The sequence below is a fragment of the Dendropsophus ebraccatus genome, chromosome 5 (genome assembly GCF_027789765.1).
Source record: "Dendropsophus ebraccatus isolate aDenEbr1 chromosome 5, aDenEbr1.pat, whole genome shotgun sequence".
NCBI lineage: Eukaryota > Metazoa > Chordata > Amphibia > Anura > Hylidae > Dendropsophus > Dendropsophus ebraccatus.
The window spans coordinates 101,589,908-101,604,976 of record NC_091458.1 but is presented as its reverse complement, the minus strand read 5'-3'; the positions used below and the strand labels follow the sequence as shown (position 1 = coordinate 101,604,976).

General features: G+C 43.1%; 1 protein-coding gene across 6 annotated transcripts in view; it reads right to left on the bottom strand.

The window, feature by feature from the left end:
* HERC2 (HECT and RLD domain containing E3 ubiquitin protein ligase 2) overlaps window positions 1–15,069 on the bottom strand; it is a 132,425-nt gene that overhangs the window by 90,223 nt on the left and 27,133 nt on the right. For 5 of the 6 annotated variants that reach the window (XM_069970846.1, XM_069970840.1, XM_069970844.1 and 2 more), the window contains exons 6-16: window positions 14,844–14,980; window positions 13,035–13,188; window positions 11,425–11,535; window positions 10,496–10,667; window positions 10,211–10,384; window positions 7,061–7,249; window positions 6,518–6,669; window positions 6,259–6,416; window positions 5,822–5,935; window positions 3,979–4,230; window positions 3,192–3,385 (exon numbers count right to left, since the gene is read on the bottom strand). In XM_069970846.1, the coding sequence (XP_069826947.1) occupies window positions 3,192–3,385; window positions 3,979–4,230; window positions 5,822–5,935; window positions 6,259–6,416; window positions 6,518–6,669; window positions 7,061–7,249; window positions 10,211–10,384; window positions 10,496–10,667; window positions 11,425–11,535; window positions 13,035–13,188; window positions 14,844–14,980 (1,807 nt within the window). The remainder of the gene's footprint in view (window positions 1–3,191; window positions 3,386–3,978; window positions 4,231–5,821; window positions 5,936–6,258; window positions 6,417–6,517; window positions 6,670–7,060; window positions 7,250–10,210; window positions 10,385–10,495; window positions 10,668–11,424; window positions 11,536–13,034; window positions 13,189–14,843; window positions 14,981–15,069) is intronic. The other variant, XM_069970843.1, reaches the window with a different exon arrangement.

The window sequence follows — 15,069 nt, the reverse complement described above, 5'->3', positions numbered from 1 at the left end:
GTGAAACCTGGGCCTGTTTCGATAAACACAAAAGGGATATCCCTGTTTCTCTCCCCCATCCCCATGTTTTTCTCCCCCCTGCTTCTCTCCCCTGTTTCTCCCCATCCCCATGTTTCTCCCCATCCCCATGTTTCTCTCCCCCCTGCTTCTCCCCCCCCCATCCACATGTTTCTCTCCCCCCTGCTTCTCCCCCATCTCCATGTTTCTCTCCCCCGTGTCTCCCCCATCCCCATGTTTCTCTCCCCCCTGCTTCTCCCCCATCCCCATGTTTCTCTCCCCCCTGTTTCTCCCCCATCCCCATGTTTCTCTCCCCCCTGTTTCTCCCCCATCCCCATGTTTCTCTCCCCCCTGTTTCTCTCCCATGCTCATGTTTCTCTCCCCCCTGCTTCTCCCCCATCCCCATGTTTCTCTCCCCCCTGCTTCTCCCCCATCCTCATGTTTCTCTCCCCCCTGCTTATCCCCCATCCCCATGTTTCTCTCCCCCCTGCTTATCCCCCATCCCCATGTTTCTCTCCCCTGTCCTCATGTTTCTCTCCCCCCTGCTTATCCCCCCTATCCCCATGTTTCTCTCCCCCCTGCTTATCCCCCATCCCCATATTTCTCTCCCCCCCGATTTCTCTCCCCCGTTTCTCCCCCATCCCCATGTTTCTTTCCCCTGTCCTCATGTTTCTCTCCCCCCTGCTTATCCCCCATCCCCATGTTTCTCTCCCCTGTCCTCATGTTTCTCTCCCCCCTGCTTATCCCCTATCCCCATGTTTCTCTCCCCCCTGCTTATCCCCATCCCCATATTTCTCTCCCCCCCGATTTCTCTCCCCCGTTTCTCCCCCATCCCCATGTTTCTCTCCCCCGTTTCTCTCCCATCCTCATGTTTCCCTCCCCCCTGCTTCTCCTCCATCCTCATGTTTCTCTCCCCCATCCCCATGTTTCTCTCCCCCCTGCTTCTCCCCCATTCTCATGTTTCTCTCCCCCCTGCTTCTCCCCCATCCTCATGTTTCTCTCCCCTCTGCTTATCCCCCATCCCCATGTTTCTCTCCCCCCTGCTTATCCCCCATCCCCATGTTTCTCTCCCCCATCCCCATGTTTCTCTCCCCCCAGATTTCTCTCCCCTGTTTCTCCCCCATCCCCATGTTTCTCTCCCCCCTGCTTCTCCCCCATCCCCATGTTTATCTCCCCCCTGCTTCTCCCCCATCCCCATGTTTCTCTCCCCCCTGCTTCTCCCCCATCCCCATGTTTCTCTCCCCCGTTTCTCCCCCATCCCCATGTTTCTCTCCCCCGTTTCTCCCCCATCCCCATGTTTCTCTCCCCCCTGCTTCTCCCCCCCCCATCTCCATGTTTCTCTCCCCCGTGTCTCCCCCATCCCCATGTTTCTCTCCCCCCTGTTTCTCCCCCATCCCCATGTTTCTCTCCCCCCTGTTTCTCCCCCATCCCCATGTTTCTCCCCCCTGCTTCTCTCCCATGCTCATGTTTCTCTCCCCCCTGCTTCTCCCCCATCCCCATGTTTCTCTCCCCCCTGCTTCTCCCCCATCCTCATGTTTCTCTCCCCCCTGCTTATCCCCCATCCCCATGTTTCTCTCCCCCCTGCTTATCCCCCATCCCCATGTTTCTCTCCCCTGTCCTCATGTTTCTCTCCCCCCTGCTTATCCCCTATCGCCATGTTTCTCTCCCCCCTGCTTATCACCCATCCCCATATTTCTCTCCCCCCCGATTTCTCTCCCATCCCCATGTTTCTCTCCCCCGTTTCTCTCCCATCCTCATGTTTCCCTCCCCCCTGCTTCTCCTCCATCCTCATGTTTCTCTCCCCCCTGCTTCTCCCCCATCCCCATGTTTCTCTCCCCCCTGCTTCTCCCCCATCCTCATGTTTCTCTCCCCCCTGCTTATCCCCCATCCCCATGTTTCTCTCCCCCCTGCTTATCCCCCATCCCCATGTTTCTCTCCCCCCTGCTTATCCCCCATCCCCATGTTTCTCTCCCCCATCCCCATGTTTCTCTCCCCCCAGATTTCTCTCCCGTTTCTCCCCCATCCCCATGTTTCTCTCCCCCCTGCTTCTCCCCCATCCCCATGTTTCTCTCCCCCCTGCTTCTCCCCCATCCCCATGTTTCTCCCCCCCCCTGCTTCTCCCCCATCCCCATGTTTCTCCCCCCCCCTGCTTCTCCCCCATCCCCATGTTTCTCCCCCCCCCTGCTTCTCCCCCATCCCCATGTTTCTCCCCCCCCTGCTTCTCCCCCATCCCCATGTTTCTCCCCCCCCTGCTTCTCCCCCATCCCCATGTCTCTCCCCCCTGCTTCTCCCCCATCCCCATGTTTCTCCCCCATCCCCATGTTTCTCCCCCATCCCCATGTTTCTCTCCCCCCTGCTTCTCCCCCATCCCCATGTTTCTCCCCCATCCCCATGTTTCTCTCCCCCCTGCTTCTCCCCCATCCCCATGTTTCTCCCCCATCCCCATGTTTCTCTCCCCCCTGCTTCTCCCCCATCCCCATGTTTCTCTCCCCCCTGCTTCTCCCCCATCCCCATGTTTCTCTCCCCCCTGCTTCTCCCCCATCCCCATGTTTCTCTCCCCCCTGCATATCCCCCATCCCCATGTTTCTCTCCCCCCTGCTTCTCCCCCATCCCCATGTTTCTCTCCCCCCTGCTTCTCTCCTGTTTCTCCCCCATCCCTGCTCACCTTCCTTGAGATGCTCACCGCGGGAGCCGTCCCCCTCACTTACTAGCCCGGACGCGCTCCTCTAATCATGGGAGACCGGGAGCGTGGTGCGTGGCGCACCACGCTCCTGGTCTCCCCTGATTGGAGGAGCACGTCCGGGCCAGTAGGTGAGGGGGACGGCGCCCGCGGCACACTGGTTGAAAAACACTGCTCTTAGGCACGGGAAAGGAAAGCCGAAATCTCAGACATCGCCAGATTTCGGCTTTACTTTTCTGTGCACTAGAGTGGCGTGGCACAAGGTATCTGTTGCTGCCGGATACCTGGGGGGCCGTAAAAGTTCGGAACGCGGGCCGCAAATGCCCCCCGGCCGGACTTTGGACATGCCTGTTTTAGAGGAATCAAACTTAAAACATGTGAACAGCTAACAGAGGACAGAAAAAATGGTTGTGTCAATGAACATCTCATTTTCCAGAATCCATTGACTTGACTGTAAAAAAAAAACTACACAAAATAAATTTTTAACCAGAGCCACTATTTAAGAAACACATACCTGCGCAGGTCCACATGCAATTCCAACTATATGCTTAGAGTCCAATCCAGGGAGAGCGGAAGGCTCAGGTTTTGCAATACGCAAGGTGTCAAAGTGCTGGCATTGATCATTGCTACCCCAACTGTACACCTCTCCAGATTCAGTAAGTGCCAGGCAGTGTGTGGAGCCTACTGCTACATCGACCACCTTCTTGCCTTATACAAACACAAAAATAAAATGTATAAATACACACAGTACATAAGAGTATACATGAATTAATTATGGCTGCAAGTCATATGCAGCACAAGAACCATTGATCAGTGACTAAAATAAATATTCACACATTCAGATACACTGCAGCCACGGTAAATAGTGTGTTTAAATGCTTTGGAACAGTTCCAGCATACTTACATCATTATAACAGACTTTTAGAATTAAAAGCATTTAGACACCTTAGTAGAAACCATTTGGAGTGTGCAACTCTACATGTCCATATGAGAATAGCCAAGTATGATCAACCGGCAGGAATTCTAGACATGTTAGACATTCCATATACTGTACAGCGTTTAAAGAAATATGAGGAATGCAATGGGGGGGGGGAGGACCTGGGCGGAATACCCCTTTAAGACTAAATAAAAAGCAAGCAACTTTCTCAGTATAAGTCAGTTGGAACTGAAATAATTAAGGTGTAAGGCTGGTTGGACCCCACTGTCCCAGGTGACAGGTTCCCTTGAAGGCTTTAATGTATTCATAGTGCCAGTCCTGACATGATAAATTAGATACTACTTACAATCTGCAATCCACTCACCTTGTAGCCCATCCAGTAATTTGGGATAACGGACATGTTCCTCTGTCCCATGTCCAAGTCTCTGATTGTCTCCTTTGCCCCAGGAATAGACCTGCCCGTCTTTGGTGATAGCAATGGAAAACTGGCTGCCACAGCGAACTTTCACTATGTCTAGGTCTTGTAGTTTCTCAATCAACTTTGGCGTTTTACAGCCATCGCTGCCACCTCTACCCAGCTTTCCATAATCCCCGTCTCCCCAAGACCAGACTTGACCTTAAAAAAAAAATAAAACACACATATTTATCATCTTGCTAAACACACTTTCACCAATACTGACTGCCCGGTAACTTGTGGTATTCATTAAATACAGGCAATTTAAACTTTTGTATTCAGGTTGTAAATCCACATCAGAAAGAGCTAGACAATATGCAATTGTTATAAAAGACAATAGTCAGTACAACCAGCAAACGATAATTCAATTAGACTACTGGACATGTGCCCACCTTGGGGCAATAATAACCATCTCCAAGAGATATAGGATACAATTGTTGCTATTGGGACACATGGCGGTCATTGTATCTTAGATGGTCAACAAGTGTACATTGGGTAGCATTTTTTGGTGTATTTTAGAATTTGAACGTTAACAGCTCTAATAGCACCTCTCATAGGTATTTTGTTCTTCGATTTTGGCTGGTAAGAGTACACACAGTTGGCTCTGCACTGTATCATACAATTATCACTTAGTGGTTTGTAACTCCATATCTCTAGTTCAGCTATGCCATGAAGCTGGGCATTTATTTCATTGATTTGTTTACTGGTGTTTATAAGGGGACAACAGTGCTCAGCACTGTACAAAGACATCACAGTATAGAGAGGCGGGAATGATTAAGAAAGGCCCTTTCTACACATTTCTCACATTACTACTGTATAGTACAACTATGTAAGGAGATAACAGGGAAGTACCCGATGGCAGGGTTTTGACAACAGTAGTGGCAATATACAGCTTTATATACTAGTGTTCATCACCGTTGTTCTCCTACACCATAAACTCCACCGTAACAAACAAGTAGGGCAGACACTGATAGTACCTCTATGTTTTAATTTATGTATGTATTGATACCAAGTATATGATTAATAAGAGAGATGCAGTGTAATCCTTATATGTGATATAAATGCCTATTTCCTTAAAACATCTGTATCTGACATAGACATAGTAGGCAGCAGTCTTCCATTTTTATTGAGAGCCAAGCTTACAGATACGTTTCGTTTCTACACCTACTGAGGTCTGTCGCAAGTACAATTATATACGAATATAAGTCAAGTCAGTGTATACCTTGAAGGTTTGTGGGACACAAGCCACAACACACACACACTATATACTCAAAATCCTATGTACTGCGACTATTTCTTCACAGTGCTACACTCTCAACAAGTATTAGTCCGGCTACCATAGTAGAGCCAGTAGAATAATAGAGGATACCGTTGCAGAACATTTGCACACATATACACATTATATAATATATATATATATATATATATATATATATATATATATATATATATATATATATATATATATATATAGAGAGAGAGAGAGAGAGAGAGAGAGAGAGAGAGAGATATATGCATGCACACACACACATTACAGATCTATAGAAATTTAAAATAATTTTTTTGCCATTTGGTTTAATCAAACCTGTTAGAGGAGGGCTGGAATTTTAGTTGGCCTATTATCCCCTGTAGGACAGTTACTGATCTTCTCAGTTTTGGCATATGTATATACAAGTTGTAATCCCAGATCCCAGCCCATGTCCCCCAGCAGGCTCACAAGCCAATTTCTGTAAAGTATATTGAGCACACTTACCATTTTCAGTCACTGCCAGAGTCTGAGCATCTCCACTTCCACAAGAAACATCGACAACCTTAAGTCCTTTCAACCCAGTCACCAACATCGGAACAGTCTGGTCTTCACTTGAGCCTGGTAGAAGCCAAACCATTTCATAAGTGTTACACTCATGGTACATTAGGGTTAAGTAGTAAGGCAACAAAAAGAGAAATTCAGTACAGGCAAGGGGGGGGGGGGGGATGTAGAACATAATAATGAAAGTATACTACTGGAACAAAAACAAACAAAGCAACCATATCAAACGATTAGGCACACTCAACTTCCAAGTATGTAATCTCATTGAAAGCTACAGGGAAGGATCCACAACACAAACAAAGCTCTAGGTAATAAGCTTTTTTCTTATCAGTGTATAAGCTGCTCTACTACATTTCTCTATATAAAAAGGGTATACACACCATGTCCCAATCTTCCATAGTTTCCTCGGCCCCAGGTGTACAGTTCTCCATCAGCAGTAATCGCTGCACTATAAGTGCTGCCACAGGCAATGTGAACAACCTGCTTCCCAGACTGCTTTCCACACAGGGCAGAAATAAGCTTTGGCTCTTCCAACGAACTGGAGAAAACAGCAAGAATGGTTTTATATATTAAAAAATTATATATATATAAAAAGTGATCAAGTTTATACCACTGCTAAATATATATAATCCATCTTACACAGTGTCTCCATGACCTAGTCTTCCACCATCACCACAGCCCCATGAGAACAGTTCCCCAGTCGCAGATAAGGCCAGATAATGCTGTCCATCAGAATGAGCAGCAATCTTCACAATGTTTCGGGAGGCAAGACCTTGCACAAGCTGTGGTCCCTGGTAAAAGAAAAAAAAAATGTAAGACACTGTATGTGTTACCTGTTGTGCAAAACCAAGAGAAGTTAAGTGCATGAACTAAAACATTATTCAACAAAGAGCATTTCACTAGAAAAAGTTGGTAAAACAATGAGGCAGCTTCAAACTTTTTGATAAGATATATAAGACTATAAGATCTGTCTGTGGAGACTGGGAACTCTCCATCTACATCTCCATCAGGGAAACAAGGATCAGACAAGATGTGTTATTAACCTTACTGATAACATACTCTCTTGGATATCGTATATAGTTTTAGAGCTTATCCATTGTTGTAACTTACCTTGAGCTCAGTGTAAATATAGGTGTTTTATCTCTGCTAAAAGACAACTTTCTACACCATCGTTTTACTCACCAGTGTATTATTGTTGTACGTTTGGGTGTAAACTTTGCCATTTCTGGATAATATCAAAAAACACTTCTCAGCACAGGCTATTTGTGTAACACCAAGAGTAGCAAGAGCTTCACATTGTATAGGGCCATTCACATTCGCGTAATACTTCCAACCCAACAGACCCCAGCTGATGACCTCCTGCAAGGAGCCCTAAGAAACAAAAAGGAAGACTGCTGTGATATTATATATTAATCTCAAAATATATATAACCCAATTTTGAATCTACAAGCAAGGATTTTATATTGTCGAGAAGTCCACCCATGGAATAGTCCCTGCATCCGCTAGGAAATACAGCAGACCCAATGATTGCTTATGGTGGTCATTATTGGCCCAATAGCAGCCACTGCTCTCCAGATATGATGCAAGCTCAGCTCCTGACCTTGATTCATACCACCCCACCACTCATGTATCATACATGTATGGTGCAAAATGTTAAGGGGTTAAAGGGGTATTTTGGTGTTTGCACCATAAACTTAAAAGATAGCAGGGTCGTTACACATAGAGTAACAGTATAATACTAATCACACATCCTAAATCTGTATAATGACATTTTTTAGCACCGTGTGACTCCCTGTGTGCTGCTCCTCAGTACAGTGAAGTGCCTTTTACATAGGATTTTTGCTGTCCTATTTGAGGGTAGCATAAACTAGTGACAGAGAAGCTGAACCAAATGATGTATCACATTGTTCTGTGCAGCTGTTTTGAAGATATTCTCCTGAATAACATGGACGATAAGTAGTCCTCTCCATTATGTGCATGAGCCCAGTAGTCCTGGATATTCATGAGAAGCATAAAATGCTGCCCACCAGCTGCTGATTCTCAGTTATCTATCCATGCTGTATATAGGCAGTCAACTGTCAATCAGAAGCTGGAGGCCAGGGGGAGGGGTGTGGCAAGAATCCTGTTCTCCTGCATATTAGGAGAACGGCTGAACAAAATTAAGTAATACACGAAGCTGTTTAGTTTTTTTGTCACTAGTTTATGATGCTTTCATAAACCTAGTAACAGCTTTCCTTTAAATTCAAAAACGCAGAAACAATCAAACTACGAACGAAAATTCATTCTTATGTTGCACCTTTTATGCTGACCTCAAATTCATTGTTAATAATTTTCAAGACTTTTACTGTGAATACTCGTTCCCAGTATATTGATATGAACACAAAGGGCCACATGTATCATCCGGCGAATGGATGATTTTCGGCGGAAAGTGCCGATTTGCGTCTTTTTTTAAGCAAAAATGGCGGATTTGCGAATAAAATATTTGCAAATCGGCACTTTCCGCCGAGTACGCCAGGGGGCGGAAAAGGGGCGGAGAGTGGGCGAAACGGAGGGCGCGGACTCAGAGTCCGCGCGATTTATCATCTGTTCCGCCAAAATGTACGCCGAAAACCTACTCCAGTCCTCAGCTGGCGTAGGTTTTCGGCGGTGCGCAACGGCGTGCACGGGATTTATGTAGAGGCAGTCCGCCTCTACATAAATCTCCGTAGCTGCGGGGGCATTTTTACGTCCGGCGTAAAAAACGCCGGACTTAATAAACGCCTCCCAAAGTATATATATGAACACATTTATGATAATGTTTACAATCTTAATTATGATCGCATTATGACTTTTCTTAGAGATCTTCTATCTAAATGACCATTGTTTAACCCCTTAAGGTCAAAGCCAATTTTCGTTTTTGCGCTTTTGCTTTTTCCATTTTATGTTTAAAAGTCCATAGCGCTTGCATTTTTTCACCTAGAGACTTATATGAGCGCTTATTTTTTGTGAAACCAATTGTACTTTGTATGTAATGACAGGCAGTATTTTTCCATAAAATATGCTGCGAAACCGGAAAAAAATCATTTGCGCTGTCAAATTGAAAAAAAAAAAAACCAATTTGTTTTGATTTCGGGGAGTTTTGCATTTACGCCGTTCGCCCTATGGTAAAACTGACTTGTTATGCATGTTCCTCAAGTTGTTTCGATTACAATGATATGTAACATGTATAACTTTTATATTATGTGATGGCCTGTAAAAAATTCAAACCATTGTTAACAAATATATGTTCCTTAAAATCGCTCCATTCCCAGGCTTATAGCGCTTTTATCCTTTAATCTATGGGGCTGTATCAGGTGTCATTTTTTGCGCCATGATGCGTTCTTTCTATTGGTACCTTGATTGCGCAAATACAACTTTTTGATCGCTTTTTATTACATTTTTTCTGGATTTGATGCGACCAAAAATGTGCAATTTTGCACTTTGGAATTTTTTTTGCGCTGACGCTGTTTACCGTGCGAGATCAGGAATGTGATTAATTAATAGTTCGGGCGATTACGTGTGCGGCGATACCAAATATGTTTATTTATTTGTTTATTTATTAATTTATAATTATAAAATTAATAAAAGGGGGGTGATTTGGACTTTTATTAGGGGAGGGGATTTTTTATTAATTAAAACACATTTTTACTAATTTTTTTTTACATAAACTAGAAGCCCCTCTGGGGGACTTGTATATAGACAGCACTGATCTATTATAGAGATCAATGCTGTGTTTATACACAGCAAAGATCATTGTAATCGCTGATAGATTGCTATGGCCTGCTGCAGGCAATAGCAATCTATTGCCGAGCCGGGATCAGCGTCATTCCGACGCTGAGACCCAGGCCGGCCAGAAGAACGGATCCCGCCCCCCCCCCCCCCCCCCCCCCGTGCCACTAGACACCAGGGACGTGCAGTAAAAAAGCACTTCAATGCAGCTGTCAGGTTTGCAACGGGACGGGACCCGCAACGGGACCCGCACCGGCTAATAGAGGCGGGACCCCGGCGGGACCCCGCTCTGAACACCCCCCGCGGCACCATGACGTACCAGGTACATCATGGGACGCTAAGGGGTTAAAAGAAAAAGATCATCGCTTGTCATGCACTAAACAAGCACTTGAGCATTTTATCTGTACAAAATATATCAAAATAAAAAAAAAAAAAAATTATATATATAAAAAAAAAAAATTATATAATATATATATATATATATATATATATATATATATATATATATATATATAGATATATATATTAATTAAACACACATACACACACACACACTAAGAGAATAGTACAGAAAAACAAGAATACCTTATGTGAGGTTGGCGAGCTGCACTGTGGAGGCATGCACGGTGCAGCCAATCGGTCTAAATGTGCCATAATGACAACAGCAGTTTGCCTTAAGTCAATAGCCAACTCATTGTCCTGAGGCAAGATCAGATACCGCAAAAAGTTTTCATTTGGGCTTAGAGGACATGAAAGCACCTAGAAAAGAAAAAAATACACATTTTAGCCAAGTTAGCTATCCAGTCAGCAGCAGCATTGTCTTCCACCATCATATATCAGAAAACTATATGATGGACTATAAAAACCTACCTGAATCTCTTTTTCCAGGTTATGAATGTCTTTATTGCACACAATACTCTGGAACCGATGTAGTAAAGGGAGGAGAGGTGCACTGGTTCCCTGGGCTGACCGCTCATTATCAGTTTCCCTTGTTCCATTGTCCCAGAGTTGAAGTAGCAGCATAGCAGCAGATAACATTTGGCTAAAAGATGCAAAATAAACCACAATCTGAGATAGACTTCATTGTAATTCTATGAAACCAGTCTCCTGCAGCCAGACAGATTTCAGAGGGTCAGGGATAGAAGCACTCTGTTGCACACTTCTCCTAATTTAACAGTCAGTGGGACATTACCACCCAGACCATGACCGCTTCTGGCATAAGTTTTTCTTTACAGTTACAGGGACACTTTAAAAAGTACATTTCCTCTATTACACATATATAACAAAGCAGTAGGAGCAGATTAGAAAATGTAAAATAATTAGTCATTTTTTAGTAGCAATATACCTATGGAAATTAGGCCTTAGTAATACAAAGTGTCTTGGAAAATCTCCATAACGTGTAACAAAAGACATTCTAAGTTATATTCAAAAATAAGGCTTTGCAAGTACAAAATATACAAGTCTCTCTATTCTGCTACAGTCTGACAACCAAGCAAGAATTTATTCCCACCTTTTGTTATATTTATCGAAATTCAATTAAAAATTCAGAAAAATTAAATTTATATATTTATTTACACAACATTTATGACATTGGAGGGATTTTAGAAAGACTATGGCAAAGCTAATTCCGCTAAAGGTTGTGGGCGGTAACAAGCTGTCACTGTGCAAAATGATGTGTATCAGTACAAAAAAAAAAAAAAAAAAAAAAAAAAAAAAAAAAAAACTGTCACAGTCCTATAGTTCTATACAGAGAGCATTTTAAGACAGACATCATCATTCTTCATTCATCATGTACTGACCTTAGAGTGCCTCTCTGTACAGCAAGCTCTAGTAAAATGGCAAGTGCTAAGTGCTGGTCTTGTAGTGGAATGTTTCCTGCACCCCTAGGACTTTGAGCACCATGGATATCGCTGGAGAAAAAAACAAAAAAGCAAAAAAAAACAACAAAAAAAAACACACACATGAATAAGTAAACTCTGCAAAAAAAAAAAAAGCACATTCTATAGATTCTAATAATTTTTGGAAAACTGGATAAAATTTGCTGTGCTTATTGGTTTAAAACAGCCATGAGCAATATCTCAAAATATGAAAGGTTTAATATCAAGGTTAAGTGGTAAAAGATTTCACTTGAAGATCACAAATGCTGTAAAGTGCAAGTAGGGTTATGCAGTTTCATCCAAATGCACACTAACTTGTTTGCCGAGAGGTTGCATATCAATATATAACATATGGATGTGGTGTCTTTTATTCCTAAATTTGAGATTCACCTGGTAAATAGTTGCTAATGTTACACACTGCTGACTTGGAACAACCAAGATCTTTTGCATCTCTATCTTGAAGAAGTTTTACAATACTTAAGGCAGGGGGGGGGGGGGGACATGCCTTCTTTCACTTTGCCTACAGCTCGGCAATGTCCATAAGTACTCAGTCACATATTTCTTTGCATTTTTAGACTTGTGCTCTATTTGTTTTATAAAAGTACATTACACTGATTCTATCATTTCCCCCCTTGACATTTAGAAATTTTGGATTTCTTTTCTCTTATTGCTCAAAAAACTTTTAAGTCTCACTGTTGTCATAAAAACTTTTGAGTGTTCAGACCTGTACCGATCGTGAGAACAAGCACGGAGAGGAGGGGGGGGGTGTCTCCATAGACTTATATCATGAATTATTCTAGCACAGAGCGGGAGTGGACCGAGTGGCAGTGCGTTCTCTCCTGCTTGTTCTTCAAACTGGTACGCACCCGGACCGATCAAAACTTTTGCCATGTCATAGAGATGACAGTGACACTTTAAAAAAAAATCCAGAAAACCTCTTAAACAGCCTACCCCTGGGACAGGCAATTAATATCTGATTATCTGATGAGTGGAGATGCGGTCACCTGGCACCTTCAATAAACAGCTGTTCGGCAGAGCTGCTACACAATGTACACTGTGAACAGAGCCTAAAACCAGGATGTAAAGCTATTTAACACTGTTTTTTGTATCATATGTGTGAATTTGTTATAAAGTAATAAATCTAAGTGAACATTCTCCAATGTTTTTATTGGCAACAAAAAGATTCAGTGTTCTCAGCAACTGCAGTATATAACAGGACTTGCAACAATGCCATAACAGTGCTTACAAATGGCTAACTATCATTACGGGGTTTATTCAGAGCAAGGCCAATAAAGTTTAGGACAAGTCATAAGACACCTTCAAGGTTTGTAATACACAACCCCCTATACTTTGGACCCAAAACACTGACCTCAGTGATTAAAACTACAGAGCAGGATCAGTGTTTTACATGGGGCTCATTGATAAAGGGGCAAGTATCCTATTATGGTATATGCAGTGATGCAGGAATAATTCATACAGTTTTGAACCAAACAATAAGGGGGGGGGGGAAACCAACAACACTGCAAACTCACCCTGTAACAGACCTTAAAAATTTAGTGGCTCGCTCAACAACTTCAAGCCAGACAGATGAAACTGTGCCCTCATCAAAGAGTGTGGCCTCAGGAAGCGCCCGCAGGGCATCAAGTGATTCTTGTAGGAGTTCACTACAAAGATCTGCATCCTCACCTGGAAAAAAATGAAATGTAACATACGTAAAGATGTTGCCCGTTTCAAGAGCAGCTCATAAAAAATGCCAGTTAGCATCTGGTACATTCGGGCTATGCAACCAACATTTCACGTGTTTACATACTAAAGTATGACTAGTAAGGAACGCTAGAATCAGGGCAGTTTAGAAGCAAATGGATAAATCTTTAAACGGATAATCTTTAAAGAAGACATCCCATCCATCCTGCCATCTGTTGTATATTGTTTGGAAATTAATCTGGTATGTTCTGTTCAATGACCGATCATAAGAATGGCAACATAAATTTATACCAGTTTCCAATTGCTCTCTCAACTCGCTCACGGGCCGCTACTCTATCTTCAGGCTGCTGCCCACCTTCTCCAGAATGATTGACAACCAGAGGAGGAGCATGGCGGCCTGAAGATACAGCAGCAGCTGGATAGCGGGGCTGAAGCAACACGCTGGATCACACAGCAGCGCTGAAGGCATGTATCCACTGCTGGTGTTATCAGTAACGGGAAATCGGCAGCACGGATATATGCAAATCTGGGCTGTTTCCTGTTAAAGGAAATTGGTCAGTTGTAATATGTTCCAAACTGCTGACACAGTTAGATAGATGTTAGATGAAAGTTACCATGTGTATCCTTGCTCTGTCTATCTGTGTTTCCAAAATGTAGAAAAATGCTTTTATTCTCTGGTATAATAAGTCAAAGAGGCTTTTTCGAGGTCCTGGATAGCTACAAGCTAGAATGTCTCCTCGCTCCGCCTCCCTGCTTGATTGACACCTGAAAGCCAAGTCCCAACCAGGGTCAGGAATGGAAGGCGAAGTGAGGGGTGTTATAGCTTGCTTCCCTTTAGGAGCTTAAGAAAGTTACTACAAAATAAAAGCATTCTTGAAGCACAAACAGATATGCAAGCTGTCATGTGTCTGCTCAACCTAACTGCTATCTAACAGTGTCAGCAGTTTGGAACACGAATTGTAGCTGACAGATTCCCTTTAAACATAGCATATTGGCAAAACATGCATTTTCTTAGTTTTCAATGAACGAGAACTTAAGAGTATTTCTGGTGTACACAATTTTTACAACAGAAGTGATTGCTTACGTTACATTGTGCATGTGAACAAACATTGTTTTCTTTTATTATGGTAGCATTATATAAGGAGACATGTGTTAACGTGTACTAAAGGGTCTCCAAGCACTCCCTTTCCTTCTCCTCACCCAACCGCCCTTTGTTATGTTGTGATAAACAATTATTTTGCAAACTCAAATAAAAAAAAGTTGTTTTATTTGTTTTGTTTTTTTTTAAAAAAGGGTCTCTAAGCTAAAGAAACAATAACAGCCACTGAGGTGCGATAAGTTTAACTAATTTATGCAGACCCTTTAAGGTAGTGAATATAAAGGAGCCACAGCAAAGCTGCAATGCGCACACAAACTGCATTCAGTTTTCCAGCTATTCTGCACTGTTCTAAATCTGATTGTTTAATATCTGTGTGGCTGTGGCACGTCCATTTGAAAACTATGCTCAATTTGCTGCAAGACTGTGTGCCACTGTACATTTCATCTGCCGCTTTAAAATATTTTGGCCGCTACATAAGTGATTCATTTAATGATATAATAGTAATTCTTTGTATTTTTGAGTGATCACAGTGACTTACCAGATCGCCATGCTCTACGCAGGAAAGCAAAGGCAAATGACAATGCAGCACGGGAGCCCACTCTAGCCAGACCTTCCACCCCTTGGCCAACCGGACGAGAGCTGTGTACATGAAAGGTATGCTCAAAAATGTCCTCACTGCAAGGGATGAAGTCACCAAATTCAGAAACAAAATAGACAGGAAATTAAATTAAAAAAAAGCAAACTTTGTAAAAAAAAAAAAATTA